Raw genomic sequence first — 15,279 nt, forward strand, 5'->3', positions numbered from 1 at the left:
AAGCAGACAAAGCAAGGCTCTAGGCAAGGATTAGAAAAGGATCAGTGTGCTTATTGCAAGGAACATGGCCACTGGATTAAAGACTGCCCAAAGAAACGGAGACCATCTAACCCTACCTCGGTACTCGTTACCCAGGACTCTGACTAGGGAGGACGGGGTTCGGACACCCTCCCCGAACCCAGGGTAACTTTGCAAGTGGAGGGGTCCCCAGTTCGCTTTTTGGTCGATACTGGGGCGGAACGCTCAGTCCTAACCAAACCAATTGGAAAAATGTCTAAGAAAACATCCTGGGTGCACGGGGCCACAGGCATCAAAAAATGCCCCTGGACAACCCAGAGGACTGTAGACTTAGGAACGGGAAAAGTCTCCCATTCCTTCCTAGTCATCCCAGAGAGCCCCTGCCCTCTACTAGGGAGGGACTTGCTGACAAAGATGGGGGCCCAAATCCACTTTGAGCCAGAAGGGCCCAAGATAACTGATTCCCAAAACAGGCCAATATCTATCCTGACTGTCACCTTAGAAGATGAGTACCGACTCCATCAAGAGCAAAAGCCCCCCGATCAGGGAATTGACTCTTGGCTCCAGCGTTTCCCTGAAGCGTGGGCAGAAACTGGGGGCTTGGGGCTAGCTAAACATCAACCTGCCATATTTGTGGAAGTTAAGCCAGGGACAGACCCGGTTCGGGTTCGGCAATATCCTATGCCCCTGGAGGCAAGAGAAGGAATTACGCCCCATATCCGCCGACTCCTAGACCAGGGAGTCCTACGGGCTTGCCACTCATCCTGGAATACTCCACTGTTACCTGTTCGTAAACCCAACAGTACGGACTACAGGCCAGTACAGGATTTAAGAGAAGTTAATAAAAGGGTCATGGACATACATCCCACTGTGCCCAATCCATACACCCTTCTGAGTGCCTTACATCCCAAAAAAACAGTGGTATACCGTTCTTGATCTAAAAGACGCTTTCTTCAGCCTTCGTTGCTAAGCCTTACAGAAAATTCACCAGGAAATTTGGCCCAGACTACGAGAACTGTACAAGGCAGGACCTCCACCGACGCCTCATCCATTCCAGCCGGGAGACTGGGTCCTAGTCAAGCGTCACCGGCAAGAAACTCTTCAACCCAGGTGGAAAGGACCACTGCAAGTACTCCTGACTACTCCCACCACTCTCAAAGTAGAAGGCATCGCTTCGTGGATCCACTACACACACGTCAAACCAGTGGACCCAACATCCGACCTTCTCGAGCCGTCTGGAGCACCGGTTACATGGACTATAGACAAAGCTAAGAACAATCCCTTAAAGCTAACCCTGCGCCGTCATCCCCATAGCCGTAACCATGTCTAGCTTACCTATGCTTTTATGCCTTATGCATCTGACTCTCCTCACTGCTGCACCGTCTAATCCCTATGTCTGGAGGTTCTGGCTCTATGAGAACAAAACTCACCCCGGGGAAACCCCGCAAGCCGGTAAACTGCTAGCTAGCGCAGACTGCCCCCCCTCAGGGTGTAATACTATAGTTTACCTCAATTTCACTAGGTTCCAGATTGCCCAACCAGCAATACCCATGATCTGTTTTGAATATGATCAAACTGAATATAATTGTAAAAATTATTGGTGGAGCTCTTCAATGTTTTCCCTTCTGGCACCCCTTTTAGGCCCCCTAATGTCTTTACTACTTCTATTCACTATAGGCCCCTGTGTGGTAAATAAAATTTTACAATTTGTCAGAGAAAGGTTTGATACCATCCAACTAATGGTCCTCCGTAGCCATCACCAGCCTCTCCTGCACCCAGAAAGTGAGGCTATATTATAAGACTCTGGAAATCCAAGATTGGACATCCAGTTACTTATGAGAAGGGGGAATGAAAGGACACAAAGATAGATGTGTACCCGCCCCCCACCCGCTACACCCTTGTTCTGCTCTCTAATCTTTGCACATACCAGAGATTTCGTAAGTTCTGTGAGTACCTGGTTTTCTGCACGTACCAGAGATTTTGTTTTGCACATACCAGAGATTTTGTAAGTTCTGAGGCAAGGTCACAAGACGTGTTTAAGTAAGATAAACTCTTGCTGCCATAAACCTGCTCTCCCGCCTCAAAGTTTGAACCAAAATATCAGAAATGGCAGGAACCAATCATAGTTAGCCAAATCGCCTTGTTCAAACACTAGCCAATCATATATCTGATTTGTATAATAACTCTATGTCCACTTTTCTTAGACTATATAACATTGTTCGGAGCTGAGTGGGGGAGCTCTCCTGCCCGTCTCGTTTCACGAGCAAGTGAGAGCTCCAGGTTCGAACTTGTAATAAAGATCCTTGCTGCTTAGCTTTGACTCTGGACTCTGGTGGTCTTCTTCGGGGAATAAACGGTCTGGGCATAACAGTTGCTACCATCAAATACATTGGTCCAAACTTCTGACATTCTAACAAGATTGATAATTTTCTTTGCTCTTGAGAGATTGATAAGTAATGTAATGGGGTTTTCCTAATTTCTCTTTTCTTTTTCTTCTTTTCCTTTTCGTTCTTCTTCTTCTTCTTTTTTTTTTTTTTTTTTTAGAAACAGAGCCTTACTCTGTCTCCCTGACTGGAGGTCAGTGATGCAGTCATAGATCATTGCAGCCTTGAACCCCTAGGCTCAAGTAGCTAGGACTATGGGTGCATGCCACCATGCCCAGCTACTTTTGTTTTGTTTTGTTTTGTTTTGTTTTGTAGAGACGGTGTTTTACTCTGTTGCTCAGGCTTCTCAAACTCCTGGCCTCAAGAGATCCTCCTGCCTTAGCCTCCCAAAGTGTCAAGATTACAAGTGTGAGCCACTGTACTCTGCCTAGGATTTTCAAACATTAAGGCATGCCAAGTTTTCTGGGACTCTCCAACCAGCTACATTTGATGGCTCATTCTCATGCACACTTAAAAAACTGATGGGTTTATGAAACTGTTACAACAGGTCTCACTTAATCCTCTATGGTAATTTCATTTATTCAGCTGGTTAAGCCTAATTCATGGCTCAAAACTACTAAGCAAACTGAGATTATCATTTTACTTTATATTTTTCCTTTTTTAAAATTTGGCCTGTAATCCCAGCACTTTGGGAGGCTGAGACGGGCGGATCACGAGGTCAGGAGATCGAGACCATCCTGGCTAACCCGGTGAAACCCCGTCTCTACTAAAAAATACAAAAAACTAGCCGGGCGAGGTGGCGGGCGCCTGTAGTCCCAGCTACTCGGGAGGCTGAGGCAGGAGAATGGCATAAACCCGGGAGGCGGAGCTTGCATTGAGCTGAGATCCGGCCACTGCACTCTAGCCTGGGCGACAGAGCGAGACTCCGTCTCAAAAAATAAATAAATAAATAAATAAATAAAAAATAAAAAATAAAAAATTTGTATGTTACTTGTTAAATTTTTGCAGAAGTATAGGTCTTAATAAAATAATGCTGGGCCAGCACTTTGAGATGACAGCAAAAGACTATAGACCTTAATAATAAACCCCAGGTAGACTTAGCCTGAGAGTCATTTTCTTCAAACCTCCCTTATTGCCTAAATGTGGCTAAATGGTTTTTGACACTGACTCCTCATCACCAATCACTCCCCACAATGTGGGAAGAAACCAGCAACCAGGCCTCCAGGGACATCAGAATGTAACTACAAAATGACTGATCAGTGATGCATTCTGAGAAAGATCTTGATCGAAAAAGGGAAATGTGAAAATTGTCAGAATCAAAATGGAGTCACTTGTGTTAAAAAACAAAACACCATGACAGAGCTGGGGAAGGCTAAGAAGGGAAGGCTTTCACACGTGTATGCCTGATAACTAAACTATTGCAAAAGACTCTGCAAAAACCACAGCCGTACACAAAGACCACTGCAACCTTACACAACAAGTACTTCTGTGTGGACATCTGCCCAGCAACTGCCTGTTCAGCCTAGAACTGGAGTCACCCTTATTATTGATCTTTGTAGCCAAGCATAATAATTTTAAAGCAATTGATTTAATCTTTCTTATTTTTTCTTTGTCTTCCTTTACCTCCCTGAATACACACAGAGTTTACTGTGGCATGTGTATTCCCATTGTAACGCCCTATTCTCAAATGAATGTCTTTTTCTTTTAGAGGTCCTACTATTTAGATTGACAGCTTTAAAATAAAGCTTGTTTTTGTTTTGTTTTGTTTTTGAGGAAGAGTCTTGCTGTTGCCCGAGTGCAGTGGCACAATTATGGCTCACTGCAGCCTCTACCTCCTGGCCTCAAAGTGATCCTCCTGAGTAGCTGGGACCATAGGTGCATGCCACCACAACTGACTTTTTTTTTTTTTTTTTTGTGGGGGTAGAGATGGGGTTTTGCCATGTTGCCCAGGCTGGTCTTGAACTCCAGCCTCAAGCAATCCACTTGCCTCAGCCTCCCAAATTGCTGGGATTATAGGCATGGGCCACCATGCCTACTCTATAATAAAGCTTGTTATCTGGTAGCACAAGTTATCCTCCTCCCACTCCTTCTCCTCTTTTTTTTTTTTTCTTCCTCCTCTTCTTCATGAATGCTTGTCTTTGCTCTTCCATAGCATTTTAAATTAGCTTGTCAAGTTTCTCACACATACACAGACATTTATTGAGATTTTGTTGGGAATTGCACTGGCTCTGTAGGTAGGTTTGGAGAGACTGGCATTCTTCAGTATTGACTCTTCCAATCTATGAACATGTTATATCTTTATTTAGGTCTTCTTCAGGGTCTTTCAATGTTTTTTTCAGGCAGGTTTTGCATTTCTTTGATCGATTTATCCCTAGGTACTTGATATTTGTTTGGAGCTGCTGTAAATGGTATCTTTAAAAAAATTATCTTTTTTACTGGCATATATAAATAAATATTGATTTTTAAAAATATGATTTTTGTATCTATTAACCTTGTTAAACTCTTTTATTGTTAAGTTTATCTGCAGATTGTTTTGAAGTGCCATAAACATAATTTTTTTTGTTTTTTTTGAGACGGAGTTCTGCTCTTGTCGTCCAGGCTGGAGTGTAGTGGTGCGATATTAGCTCACTGCAACCTCCGCCTCCTGGGTTCAAGCAATTCTCCCACCTCAGCCCCCCGGGAGGCTGGAATTACAGGCGTCCGCCACCTCTCCCGGCTAAGTTCGTATCTGTAGTAGAGACGGGGTTTCACCATGTTGGCCAGGCTGGTCTCGAATTCCCGTCCTCAGGTGATCCTCCCATCTTGGCCTCTCAAAGTGCTGGGATTACAGGCATGAGCCAACGGCGCCCGGCCTCCACGTACATAATTATAACATCTATGAAAAAATAATTTTGTTTCTTCCTATTTAATCTTCAATCCTTTCATTTTTCTTGCCTCACTCCACTGGCTAAGGACTTTCGGCTGCAATGATGGGTATTTTCATCTGTAGCACACTTAATCATCATTAAGCTTTTCCAGCCTCAGGTCAACAGTATTGGGAGGTTGGTTTCTCACTGGAGGGTCGGGAACAAGATGCCAGAACCCTTCTTCCAGAGCCTGCAGCGAGTTAAGGCCGAAGGTATGCCTCTGGCGGGCTCATCTTCCAACACAGAAGAGCCCGCCGCCCCTCTCTGGTTGCCGCGCAACGGCGTCGTTCTGATCCAGGGTAGGTGCAGGGCGGCTGGAAGCACGTGTCGCCGCTTCCTCATTCTAAGACTACATCCCCCACAATGCTGCGCGCTGTGGGCGGCTGGCCCCCGAGTGCGGGAAGGGCCGGCCGGGAGGCGGAGCGGAAGCCGAGTGCGAGGGACGAGCGGAGTAAAATCTCCACAAGCTAGGAACAAACCTCGTCCCGACTCCCACCCCCCGGCCTTTCTCCAGCCCGATCTGGAGGCTGCTTCGCCAGTGCGGGACGCAGCTGACGCCCGCTTATCAGCTCTCGCTGCGTCGCCCCGGCTCAGAAGCTCCGTGACGGCGGCGACCGTGACGGGAAGTCCGCGGCAAGGTAGTGAGTAGGGGGCGAGTCTGCCAGCCGGGCCCGTACCTCTAGCGCAGCCCCTCCGCCTCGGCGGCCGCTACTCCCCCGCCGCGCCCCCGTCCCCGGTCCCCGCCCAGCTAGGGCCGCTGCCGCGGAAACCCGGCTTAGGAACGGGCCGGCAGCGTCCGGCCGCGGCCGGCAAGGCTCTTTGTCCCTTTCTTTGGGCCGTGCCTCTGCCCCTCCGCGTCTGACAGCCGCGGTCCCTTGGCCCGGACGGGGAACCGAGCGTGGCTGGGGCTGCGCGAGTCGAGCGGGGCGGGCTCGGTCCGGAGCTGCGGGATGGAGAGTCCAGGCGGCACCGCACTCACTTCTTTTTCTGTTTTTGACAGCTCAGTTCTCTTCTACTTTGGGAGAGAGAGAAAGTCAGATGCCCCTTTTAAACTCCCTCTTCAAAACTCATCTCCTGGGTGACTGGTAAGGATGAACTTAAACTGCCGTGTTGATTGTTGACTGTGGCGGTAATGAGAATGGCTCAGCCAGCGAGGGTTCGAATCCTGCCTGGGTTTCTCTCACTGCCTGCCTTGGTGATCTTGGTTACTTAAAGGCTCTAAGCCTGAGTTTTCTCATCCATCAAAACACACACGTTTACGTTGTTAGAATTAAGAATATAGACCTATAACGTCATTAGTACTTCATTTGATGAAAAGATCCTTTGTGATACTTTATTAGCTATGACTGAAGTGACCGAAGTGGCCTCTGGACTTGAGTTTTGTGCTTTTCTTTTCTTTCTTTCTTTTTTTTTTTTTGAGACGGAGTCTCTCTCTGCAAGAGCTCACTGCAAGCTCCGCCTCCCGGGTTCACGCCATTCTCCTGCCTCAGCCTCCCGAGAAGCTGGGACTACAGGCGCCCACCACCACTCCCGGCTAATGTTTAGTAGAGACGGGGTTTCACCGTGTTCGCTAAGATGGTCTCGGTCTCCTGACCTTGTGATCTGACCGCCTCAGGGCGGCCTCCCAAAGTGCTGGGATTACAGGCGTGAGCCACCGCTTCCGGCGCTTCTCTTTTTTTAGTCATTAATACCTGGGTTTTGTGTTCTTCACTTTATCTTAAACCTAACGAAAAGATTCGTTAACATATGCCGTCTTCCTCATTTCTGCTGTTTTGAGATGGCTGAGACTGTTCTTAGGAAATTGATGACTCTGCTTTTCTGTGGATCAGCTTTAGAGATGCAAGTATTTATTCACCTCTCCCCTCCCCGTCAGTTGTGTCCTTTGGGGATCCTTAGAGGCGCTTAAGTGTTTGTTTCGTCAGAGTAGGCATCCAGGTATTCTACAGTCCTGCCTCTGGGCTTCACCATGTTTACCTTGGGTCAACTTTTTTCTACTTCTGTCTGCATCTTCTCACTGATTAATAATTTCCCCAGTTTGGGATTTGTGTTTTTTTACAAGTTGTAGTTTTTGTTCACAAGACACCCTGAGTGACTGCAATAAATTCCGTCAGGAATGACTTGATAATTTCACATTGGTCCCTTTTCAGTTTCAGTTCTTGCACTATTTTCTCCTGAATTTTACTGACGTTGGTTATGAATTTTTCTTCAAGGAAATCTCTATGATCCTTAATTGAAGTTTATTTTTCACTTAAAATGTCTGCTCTGTACTACTTTGAGTTCAAACACTATTACACAATATGTGCAATAACAATCCTGAGTAAGTGCTGTTTTAAAACACGCAGTTGTAGGGGGAAAAAGCCAGTGGGCCTGATGAATTGGTGGTGTTATTTCTTTAGTGACAGATTAATTTTTAAAATATATGTGAGGAAGAAAAGGAGAAATCTAAGGATGTATTTTATAAGCATAACAGAGAGCCAGAGAATAAATAAGTGGAAAACTTATTTAAACTGTGGAAAACTTACTTAAACTGTGGAAAAAGGCACATGCACATAAAATTTCTGACTCACTCTAAAACGTGTTGCGAAAATACTTGTTTTGAGGAAAATGTTTCTATGTTGGTGTTATTTAGTGCAGTGTAGGACAGACAGTAATGGCTATGGAAATAGGAGTCCTTAGTGTTGTCCTTGCTCTGTCACTATCTGTGAAACCTTAGATTACTTTGTGGTCCTCAATTTCCTCATCTCTAAAATAGTGAATTGGTCTGATTCCAAGGACTTTTCTAGCTCAGACTTTCAATGATAAAGGTTTTTGGAGGTTTTTTAAAATGCGTAAACAAAATTGGTGTAAACCCTTTTAGTCATTTGTGTTCTTAGTGTTTCTTCCTGCTTCAGGTCATATAATTCTTTCAAACTACCTTGAAGGAGGGAATACATATGAGACAACAAGAAAGCTGCCAGAAATCAGAATCTCTACTGGCCAGTTATCACTCTGTCTTGAGCTGCACAGTTTCTCTGCATTTTTGACATGCTTTGTTCTCTTTCTCCCTACTCTGTATCTTTTGCTCATAGCCTCTATACCTGTTGTGCCTGATTCTTCATGACTTTACCTGTCAATCCCCTCACCCAACTTTATTATTTTCATGACTTCTCCTTCAGCTCCTTCTGCCAACTGCCTGGTTTTCCCTGGGGCCTCTTTGTTTGAGGCCAGAGATTCTAGCCTAGTTGGCTGTGGAACAGGAGGTGGGGTCATGTGGCACAAAACATGATTGGCCAAGGCTGTGACAGGTCAAGCTCTGTGATTAAAGTATCTGGTGCTGCACAGTGTGTGTCTATGTATATGTATATGTATAGGGTTTTTGTTTTTTTTTTTTGAGACAGAGTCTTGCTCTGTCACCCAGGCTGGAGTGCAGTGGTGCTGGCTCACTGCAACCTCTGCCTATATTGGGTTCAAGCAATTCTTGTACCTCATGCCCAGCTAATCTTTGTAGTTTTAGTAGAGACAGGGTCTTACCATGTTGGCCAGGCTGGTCTTGAACTTCTGACCTCAAGTGATCTGCCTGTGTCGGCTTCCCAAATGGTGGGATTACAGGTGTGAGCCATGGAGCCCAGCCTGCATAGTTTATTTTATTGTACATTTTAGTTTAGTTAGTTTAGTTTGAGACAGCCTTGCTCTGTCACCCAGCTTGGAGTGCAGTGGTGCGATCTTGGCACACTGCAACTTCCACCTCCCGGGTTCAAGTGATTCTTGTGCCTCAGCCACCCAAGTAACTGAGTTTACAGGCATGCAACACCATGCCTGTCTAATTTTTTGTATTTTTAGTAGTGATAGGATTTCATCATGTTGACCAGGCTGGTCTTGAACGCCTGACCTCAAGTGATCCGCCCTCCTCAGCCTCCCAAGGTGTTGAGATTACAGGCATGAGCCACTATACCAGGCCATATTTTAGATTAAACTTTTACTGTAGCGTAATGCTTAGTTTTCTTTTTGCCTTAACATTTTCTGTTTTTATCCCTGCTTCACTGTACCATTTTTCTTTTATCTGTTTTTGTAATATTCAGTGCTGTTGTCTTCTCTTCCGTCTCCCAAATGTGCCATCTAAAAATGATCTGATGTCTTGACACTCATTTCCGTATCTTAGCTGGAATTTTAGTGTAGCTTCTCTCAAGGCAGTGCATTTTAAATCTTAGACCTTATTATGGAGTGAATGGGGCTGTGTTCTGTGTTAATCCCCCCACCCCCCAAACAATATTAACCTCAGGGAGTATTACATAGAGAAAATATTTTAGGAATGCTCCTTTACCCCTGAAATTACATTCCGGGGTCAAGTCTGTGGAGGACTTTTTTTTGGTTTGTTTTTGGAGAGAACTGTTTGAACCTCTGAGCTGTGGTGAACATACTGTGTCTTTTTGTAGTAAATCTATGCCTCTTTAGCTGAAATTCCTTTGGAGACTAATAGGCAGTAGTTCTTCTAGTACCTTTGGCTGAGTGAAAGCTTCTCTATCTGCTAGTTGCTATTGCTGTTGATAGTTACTTTAGCTATAGTTATAATGGCACAAAATGTAGAGCACTGAATAGATGCAAAAATGAGATTTGAATGAGAGATTATAAGGTAGGATTAGCCATCTATTTGTCTTTTTAATGTTGCTGTTGCTATGTTTGCTTAAAATAAAAGGAAATACTTCATGACAGATGACAGGGAGTGTGAAATGCAGTATTTTTTTTAACTTTTTTGTTACAATCCATAGTAAGAGATCTTTTTATATCAAGACTCCATAGATGGCTGGGTATGGTGGTATGCGCCTGTAGTCAGTCCTAGCTACTAGGGAGGTTGAGGTGGGAGAATCACGTGGGCCCAGGAGTTTGAGACTGGCCTGGGCGACATAGGTAGATCTCGTCTCAATAATTAAAAAAAAGAAAGACTCCATGCGTGTATAACGTGCAGACACTGTGTCTGCATAGGCTGGACTCAGTGGCTCATGCCTGTAATCCCAGCACTTTGGGAAGGTGAGGCAGGAAGATCGCCTGAGCTCAGGAGTTTGAGACCAGCCTGGGCAACATAGTGAGACCTTGTCCCTGCTAAAAATAAAGTTTGTCAAACGTCGTGGCACACACCTGTAGTCCCAGCTGCTTAGGAGGCTGAGGCAAGGGTGGAGGACCTCTTGAGTCTGGGAGATCAAGGCTCAGTGAGCTATGGCCACTGCATTCTAGAGCCTGGGCAACAGAGCCAAACCCTGTCTCAAACGGCAACAACTGTGTATGCATGCATGTGTCTGTATACGTAAAAATAAACTGGAAATTTCACAAAACAAAATTGGTGTGTACAGTCTACTCTGATGGTTTCTATTTTATCTTGTGTTTTGAAAAAGTGCTTGTTGCAAACTGTTGATTTTGTTCCCTGCTTTTGAAAAACGGTGGAGTCCCGGGCTGAGAGTTTGGATGCCTAATGTTTCTCTGTATGGTTGACTTTGAGTAGTCATTAATTCTCTTTGTGCTTCATTTTTCTTATCTTTATAATGAAGGTGTTCTAGTTTAAATATTTGCTGATTCTTTGTTTGATTTAATTAATTAATTAAATTTTGAGATAGAGTCTCACTCTGTCACCCATAGCTCATTGAAACCTGGTACTCCTGGGCTTGAGTGGTCCTCCTGCCTCACTCTCCAGAGTAGCCGGGACTACAGGTGCGCACCACCATGCCCGGCTAATTTTTAATTTTTTTTTTTTATAGTGACTGCATCTTGCAGTGTTGCCCAGGATGGTCTTCTTGTACTTCTGACTTCAAGAAGTCCTCCTACCTCAACCTTGTAAAGTGCTGGAATTACAAGTGTGAACCACCATGCCCAGCCTGTTTTACTTTTCTCTGGAAATAAAGTTGGACTAAAGACAAGTATATATCTTTATGTCTCTGGCCAGGGAGAAACTACTGAAAAGTGGCTTAAATATTTGGCTGTTTACATAGTGTGCTGTTTGGCAAGTGGCATAATAGACCTTTGAACAGCACTTTTCTCTAAAGATCTTGTAAAGTGGAGTAGACATGTTAATGCCTGTAATAAATATAAAAATTTAGAAAAAAAATTTATCCATGTTTGTTTCTCTACTTTTGTGTTTCTTAACAGGGAATATTTTGGAGTTTGAAAAATTATATTTAAAATGCTTAATATGAGTTTTAAGTAAATGCACAGACAGATTGCTACCTAGACCTTATTTCATACCTGATCTTGCCACTGCCCCTTTCAGGTTAGAGAACACCAATACGAACATATTTTTCTTTGTAAACACCACCATATCAGATCATTACTATTCCTGTATATTACCAACAGTGGAACTGCCATTTTCATAAGACAGGGGAACACAAAGCTTTCTTTGCTTGCGGGTTTCCTTCTGTTCACTTTGTATGATTTCTCCAGACCAGGCCATTTCATGCTGTGCTTTGGGAGCCCTCTCATTCTCATTTGTTTGTATTGAGGAAAATAGAAATAAGGAATTTGTTGCCTGCTCCCAAGATTCTGGTAAAAGAAGAATTCTAAAGTTTTATTGGAAGGAAATTGGAACCAGACTTTGTACTTCCTCTTCTTTCTCAAATCAGATATTACCCCCTCATTATTCCTTGACCTCACACCTCAGGTAGATGTTGCAAGAAACATCACCCTTATTTTTCCTTCATAGCAGTTTATCACAAGCTGAGATAAGTTGTTTGTTGTCCCATTCCTATTAAAATAGTGTCCAGAAAAACAGGAATCCTGTCTTTCATATCTTGCTTTACCTTTCACATCTCTGGTTCCTGGCACATGGTAGGTGCTTTGCTATTGTGAATGAATTAGTGAACAAATGAATGAGTAAACCAAGTTATTTCATGCCTTAAGTGGAACTGCATGTAGTAAAGGTTGTGTTTTGAGCCTGGGCCTTTATGCACTGCCTCCACCCTCCACCTCCAGTTCTTTTTTTCTGGAAATGTGTTATCGCTATGTTTGCTGATCATGGTGGAGGTCTCTACCTTTAGAAGACTTTGTATTTATCTTTGTTTTACTTCATATGTTTTTATCTTCTAGTTTTTTGCCTGTATAAAAACTAGCATATAAGACTTCCGAAATCCTTCTTGTAGCAACTTTATAATAGTAGGATTTATGTGAATACAGTTTATTTGAAACTTTAAGAGCCAGGTTAATAATTTAGTGAATAGTTCCAATTAGGCATCTTCAGGATCATTGTCCTAAACTGCCGTTACTATTTTCTGGTTGCATTCTTTTAAAGCAAAAAAGAACAAAGCTTCGTTTAATACAATTTATTCTGTATTTACAAACACAGTCTTTCTAGTGGAAGTAAGGAAGGTAGTGTGGTGTAGAGAAAACCCTAGACAGTGAGTCAGGACCTGTATTCTGGACCAGTAGGATTTCTGCCATTAACTGATTGTTTCATTTTTAGGCAAGACACTTAACATATCTGGGCTTCAGTTTCTTCATCTGAAATGCAAGGGAAATGGATTAGGTTTCTTCTCAGGTTCTTCCAGTCTAGAAAAGGATAATTGAAGATACTTTACCCCCAAATTTCTATCCTCTGTTCCTCTACCCCAAAACTCATTGCAGGGAGATCACATTGCTGCATGGGAGAAGGTGGGGTTAGGTTCAGGGATGTGTTTTAAAGTAAACATAAGGCATTTTTCAGTGATGGCTGATTGTTCACAAGGCTCTGTAGGGGATGTGGCAGCAGTGTAAGGCTTGTTGTTCTTGCCCATAAGGGATCTGGGACTTAAACAAGGAGACACGGCTTACACACATGCTTGGATGATGTGATGTATCAAATTAATTGGTATGAAGTAACATGCTGTGGGAGTTAGAAGATCAGTGTGGGGTAGAATAAGGTAAGGAGGTTTTGAAATCCTCCTATCTGAGGTAAGATTTAAACAGATATTCTACCTCGTCTCCTTTCAGACTACTTGGAAGATGAACTGTTCTCATCAGCAACATGCTGTTATGTCATCTTTTAGGAGTAGGTAATGCTCCAGTGACTTCATACCAATGATATTTTCATGTTGTCCACAAATTCTGAGTAGAAACTTTTTCAAGCTTGTAGCCTCCCTGAGAGCTGACTGTTATTAACTGAATGAGAGGATATCAGGAAACATGTAAAGACACATGCTGGGTAAATAAAAATATCATATAAATGTAAGATATAATTATTACTGTTGTATGAAGCAGAGAGAAGACTGGCTGGATTGGAGGAGATATATTTGTGACTGAGTTTGCATGTTAGATTTTAAGTGCAGTGTGAAACTGTTGAAAGGTTTTTAATCAGGAGAATGTGATATGCTTGTGTGTGTGTGTGTGGTAAAAAATACATAATCTAAAATTTATCATTTTAACATTTAAGTGTACAGTTCAGTGACATTAAGTACATTCACATCATTGTGCAACCATTACTACCATCCATCTCCAAAACTACTTCATCATCCCCATCTGAAACTCTGTACCCATTAAATCATAACTTTCTATTCTCTTCTTTCACATTGTAGCATGTATCAGAACATCTTACTTCCTTAGGGCTGAATACTATTCCATTGTATGTAGATGCCACATTTTATTTATCTGTTTATCTATTGATGGACACTTGGGTTGTTTCCACCTTTCGGCTGTTATGAATAATGCTGCAGTGAACGTTGGCATACACATATCCCTTTGGGTTCCTGCTTTCATTTCTTTTGTGTATATATCCAGAAGTTCAGTTACAGATTGTATGATAATCCTGTGTTTAAGTTTTGGAGGAAATGCCATACTGTCTTCCCCAGCAGCCGCACCATTTTATGTGCCCACCAGCAGAGCAGAAGAGTTTAAGTTTGTTCACATCCTTGCCAACACTTGTTTTCTGAGGTTTTTTTTTTTTTTATGATAGCTATCCTAATGGGTGTAAAGTGGTATTTCATAGTGGTTTTAATGTACATTTCCCTATGATTAATGAGGTTGAGCATTTTTTTATTGGCAAAATGTCTTCAAATTATGAGTTTTGTTTTTGGAATAATATTTGATTGCTCTGAGAAGAACGGATTGAAGTAGGGTTGGAGAGGAGTCTGGCAAACCACTTGACAAGCAGCTATAGGAATCCACTTGGAGGTGGTGATAGTTGGATCACACTCTGTTGCCCTTCTTCAGGTCTAGTGCTTTACTGATACTTCATTTTAAGTGTGTCCCCTCTCCTTAGTTATTCTACCTTTGTGCCATATAGACTAATTACTTTTGTGATTTCTGCAGTTGGTTGAGAACTTTCTCCTGGGAATCTTTTTTTTTTTTTTTTTTTGAGGCGGAGTCTCACTCTGTCGCCCAGGCTGGAGTGCAGTTTCGCTATCTCGGCTCACTGCAAGCTCTGCCTCCCGGGTTCACGCCATTTTCCTGCCTCAGCCTCCAGAGTAGCTGGGACTACAGGCGCCTGTCACCACACCCAGCTAATTTTTTTTTGTATTTTTAGTAGAGACAGGGTTTCACCATGTTAGCCAGGATGGTCTCGATCTCCCGACCTCGTGATCCGCCTGCCTCGGCCTCCTAAAGTGCAGGGATTACAGGCATGAGCCACCGTGCCTGGCTTTCTCCTGGGAATCTTAAAAATATTCAAGAGTTTATCTTAGGCCAAAATAAGAATGGTGACGATGATTTATTTTTTGCCTTAAAAACTCCAGGCCAGGCACAGTGGCTCACACCTGCCATCCCTTTGAAAAGACTGAGGCAGGAGGATCACGTGAGGCCAGGAGTTCGAGACCAGACTGGGCAATGTAATGAGACCCCTCTAAAAAAAAAAATACAAAAATTAGCTGGGCATGGTGGTGTGCACCTGTAGTCCCAGGCCATTCAGAAAGCAAAGGTGGGAGGATTGCTTGAGGCCGGGAGGCCGAGGCTGCAGTGAGCTGAGATTGTGCTACTATACTGCTAGTCTGGGCAACACAGCGAGACCCTGTTTCAAAAGCAAAAAACAAAAAACAACTCTAGTT

The 15,279-nt window shown here is 43.4% G+C and overlaps 1 protein-coding gene across 5 annotated transcripts in view; it reads left to right on the plus strand.

Moving 5' to 3' along the window:
* The first annotated feature begins 3,373 nt into the window (after positions 1-3,373).
* Positions 3,374-15,279, plus strand: part of LOC105475696 (coiled-coil domain containing 126) — a 42,663-nt gene continuing 30,757 nt past the window's right edge. Inside the window, exons 1-3 of one of the 5 annotated variants that reach the window (XM_011731168.3) lie at positions 3,374-5,949; positions 6,309-6,393; positions 11,035-11,193. In XM_011731168.3, the coding sequence (XP_011729470.1) occupies positions 5,475-5,949; positions 6,309-6,393; positions 11,035-11,176 (702 nt within the window). In that variant the 5' untranslated portion in view covers positions 3,374-5,474 and the 3' untranslated portion in view covers positions 11,177-11,193. Of the gene's footprint in view, positions 5,950-6,308; positions 6,394-11,034; positions 11,194-15,279 lie in introns of those variants that run through there. The other 4 variants (XM_011731169.3, XM_024790809.2, XM_071094936.1 and 1 more) reach the window with 4 other exon arrangements.

Source organism: Macaca nemestrina, chromosome 4 (assembly GCF_043159975.1).
Source record: "Macaca nemestrina isolate mMacNem1 chromosome 4, mMacNem.hap1, whole genome shotgun sequence".
NCBI classification, from domain to species: domain Eukaryota; kingdom Metazoa; phylum Chordata; class Mammalia; order Primates; family Cercopithecidae; genus Macaca; species Macaca nemestrina.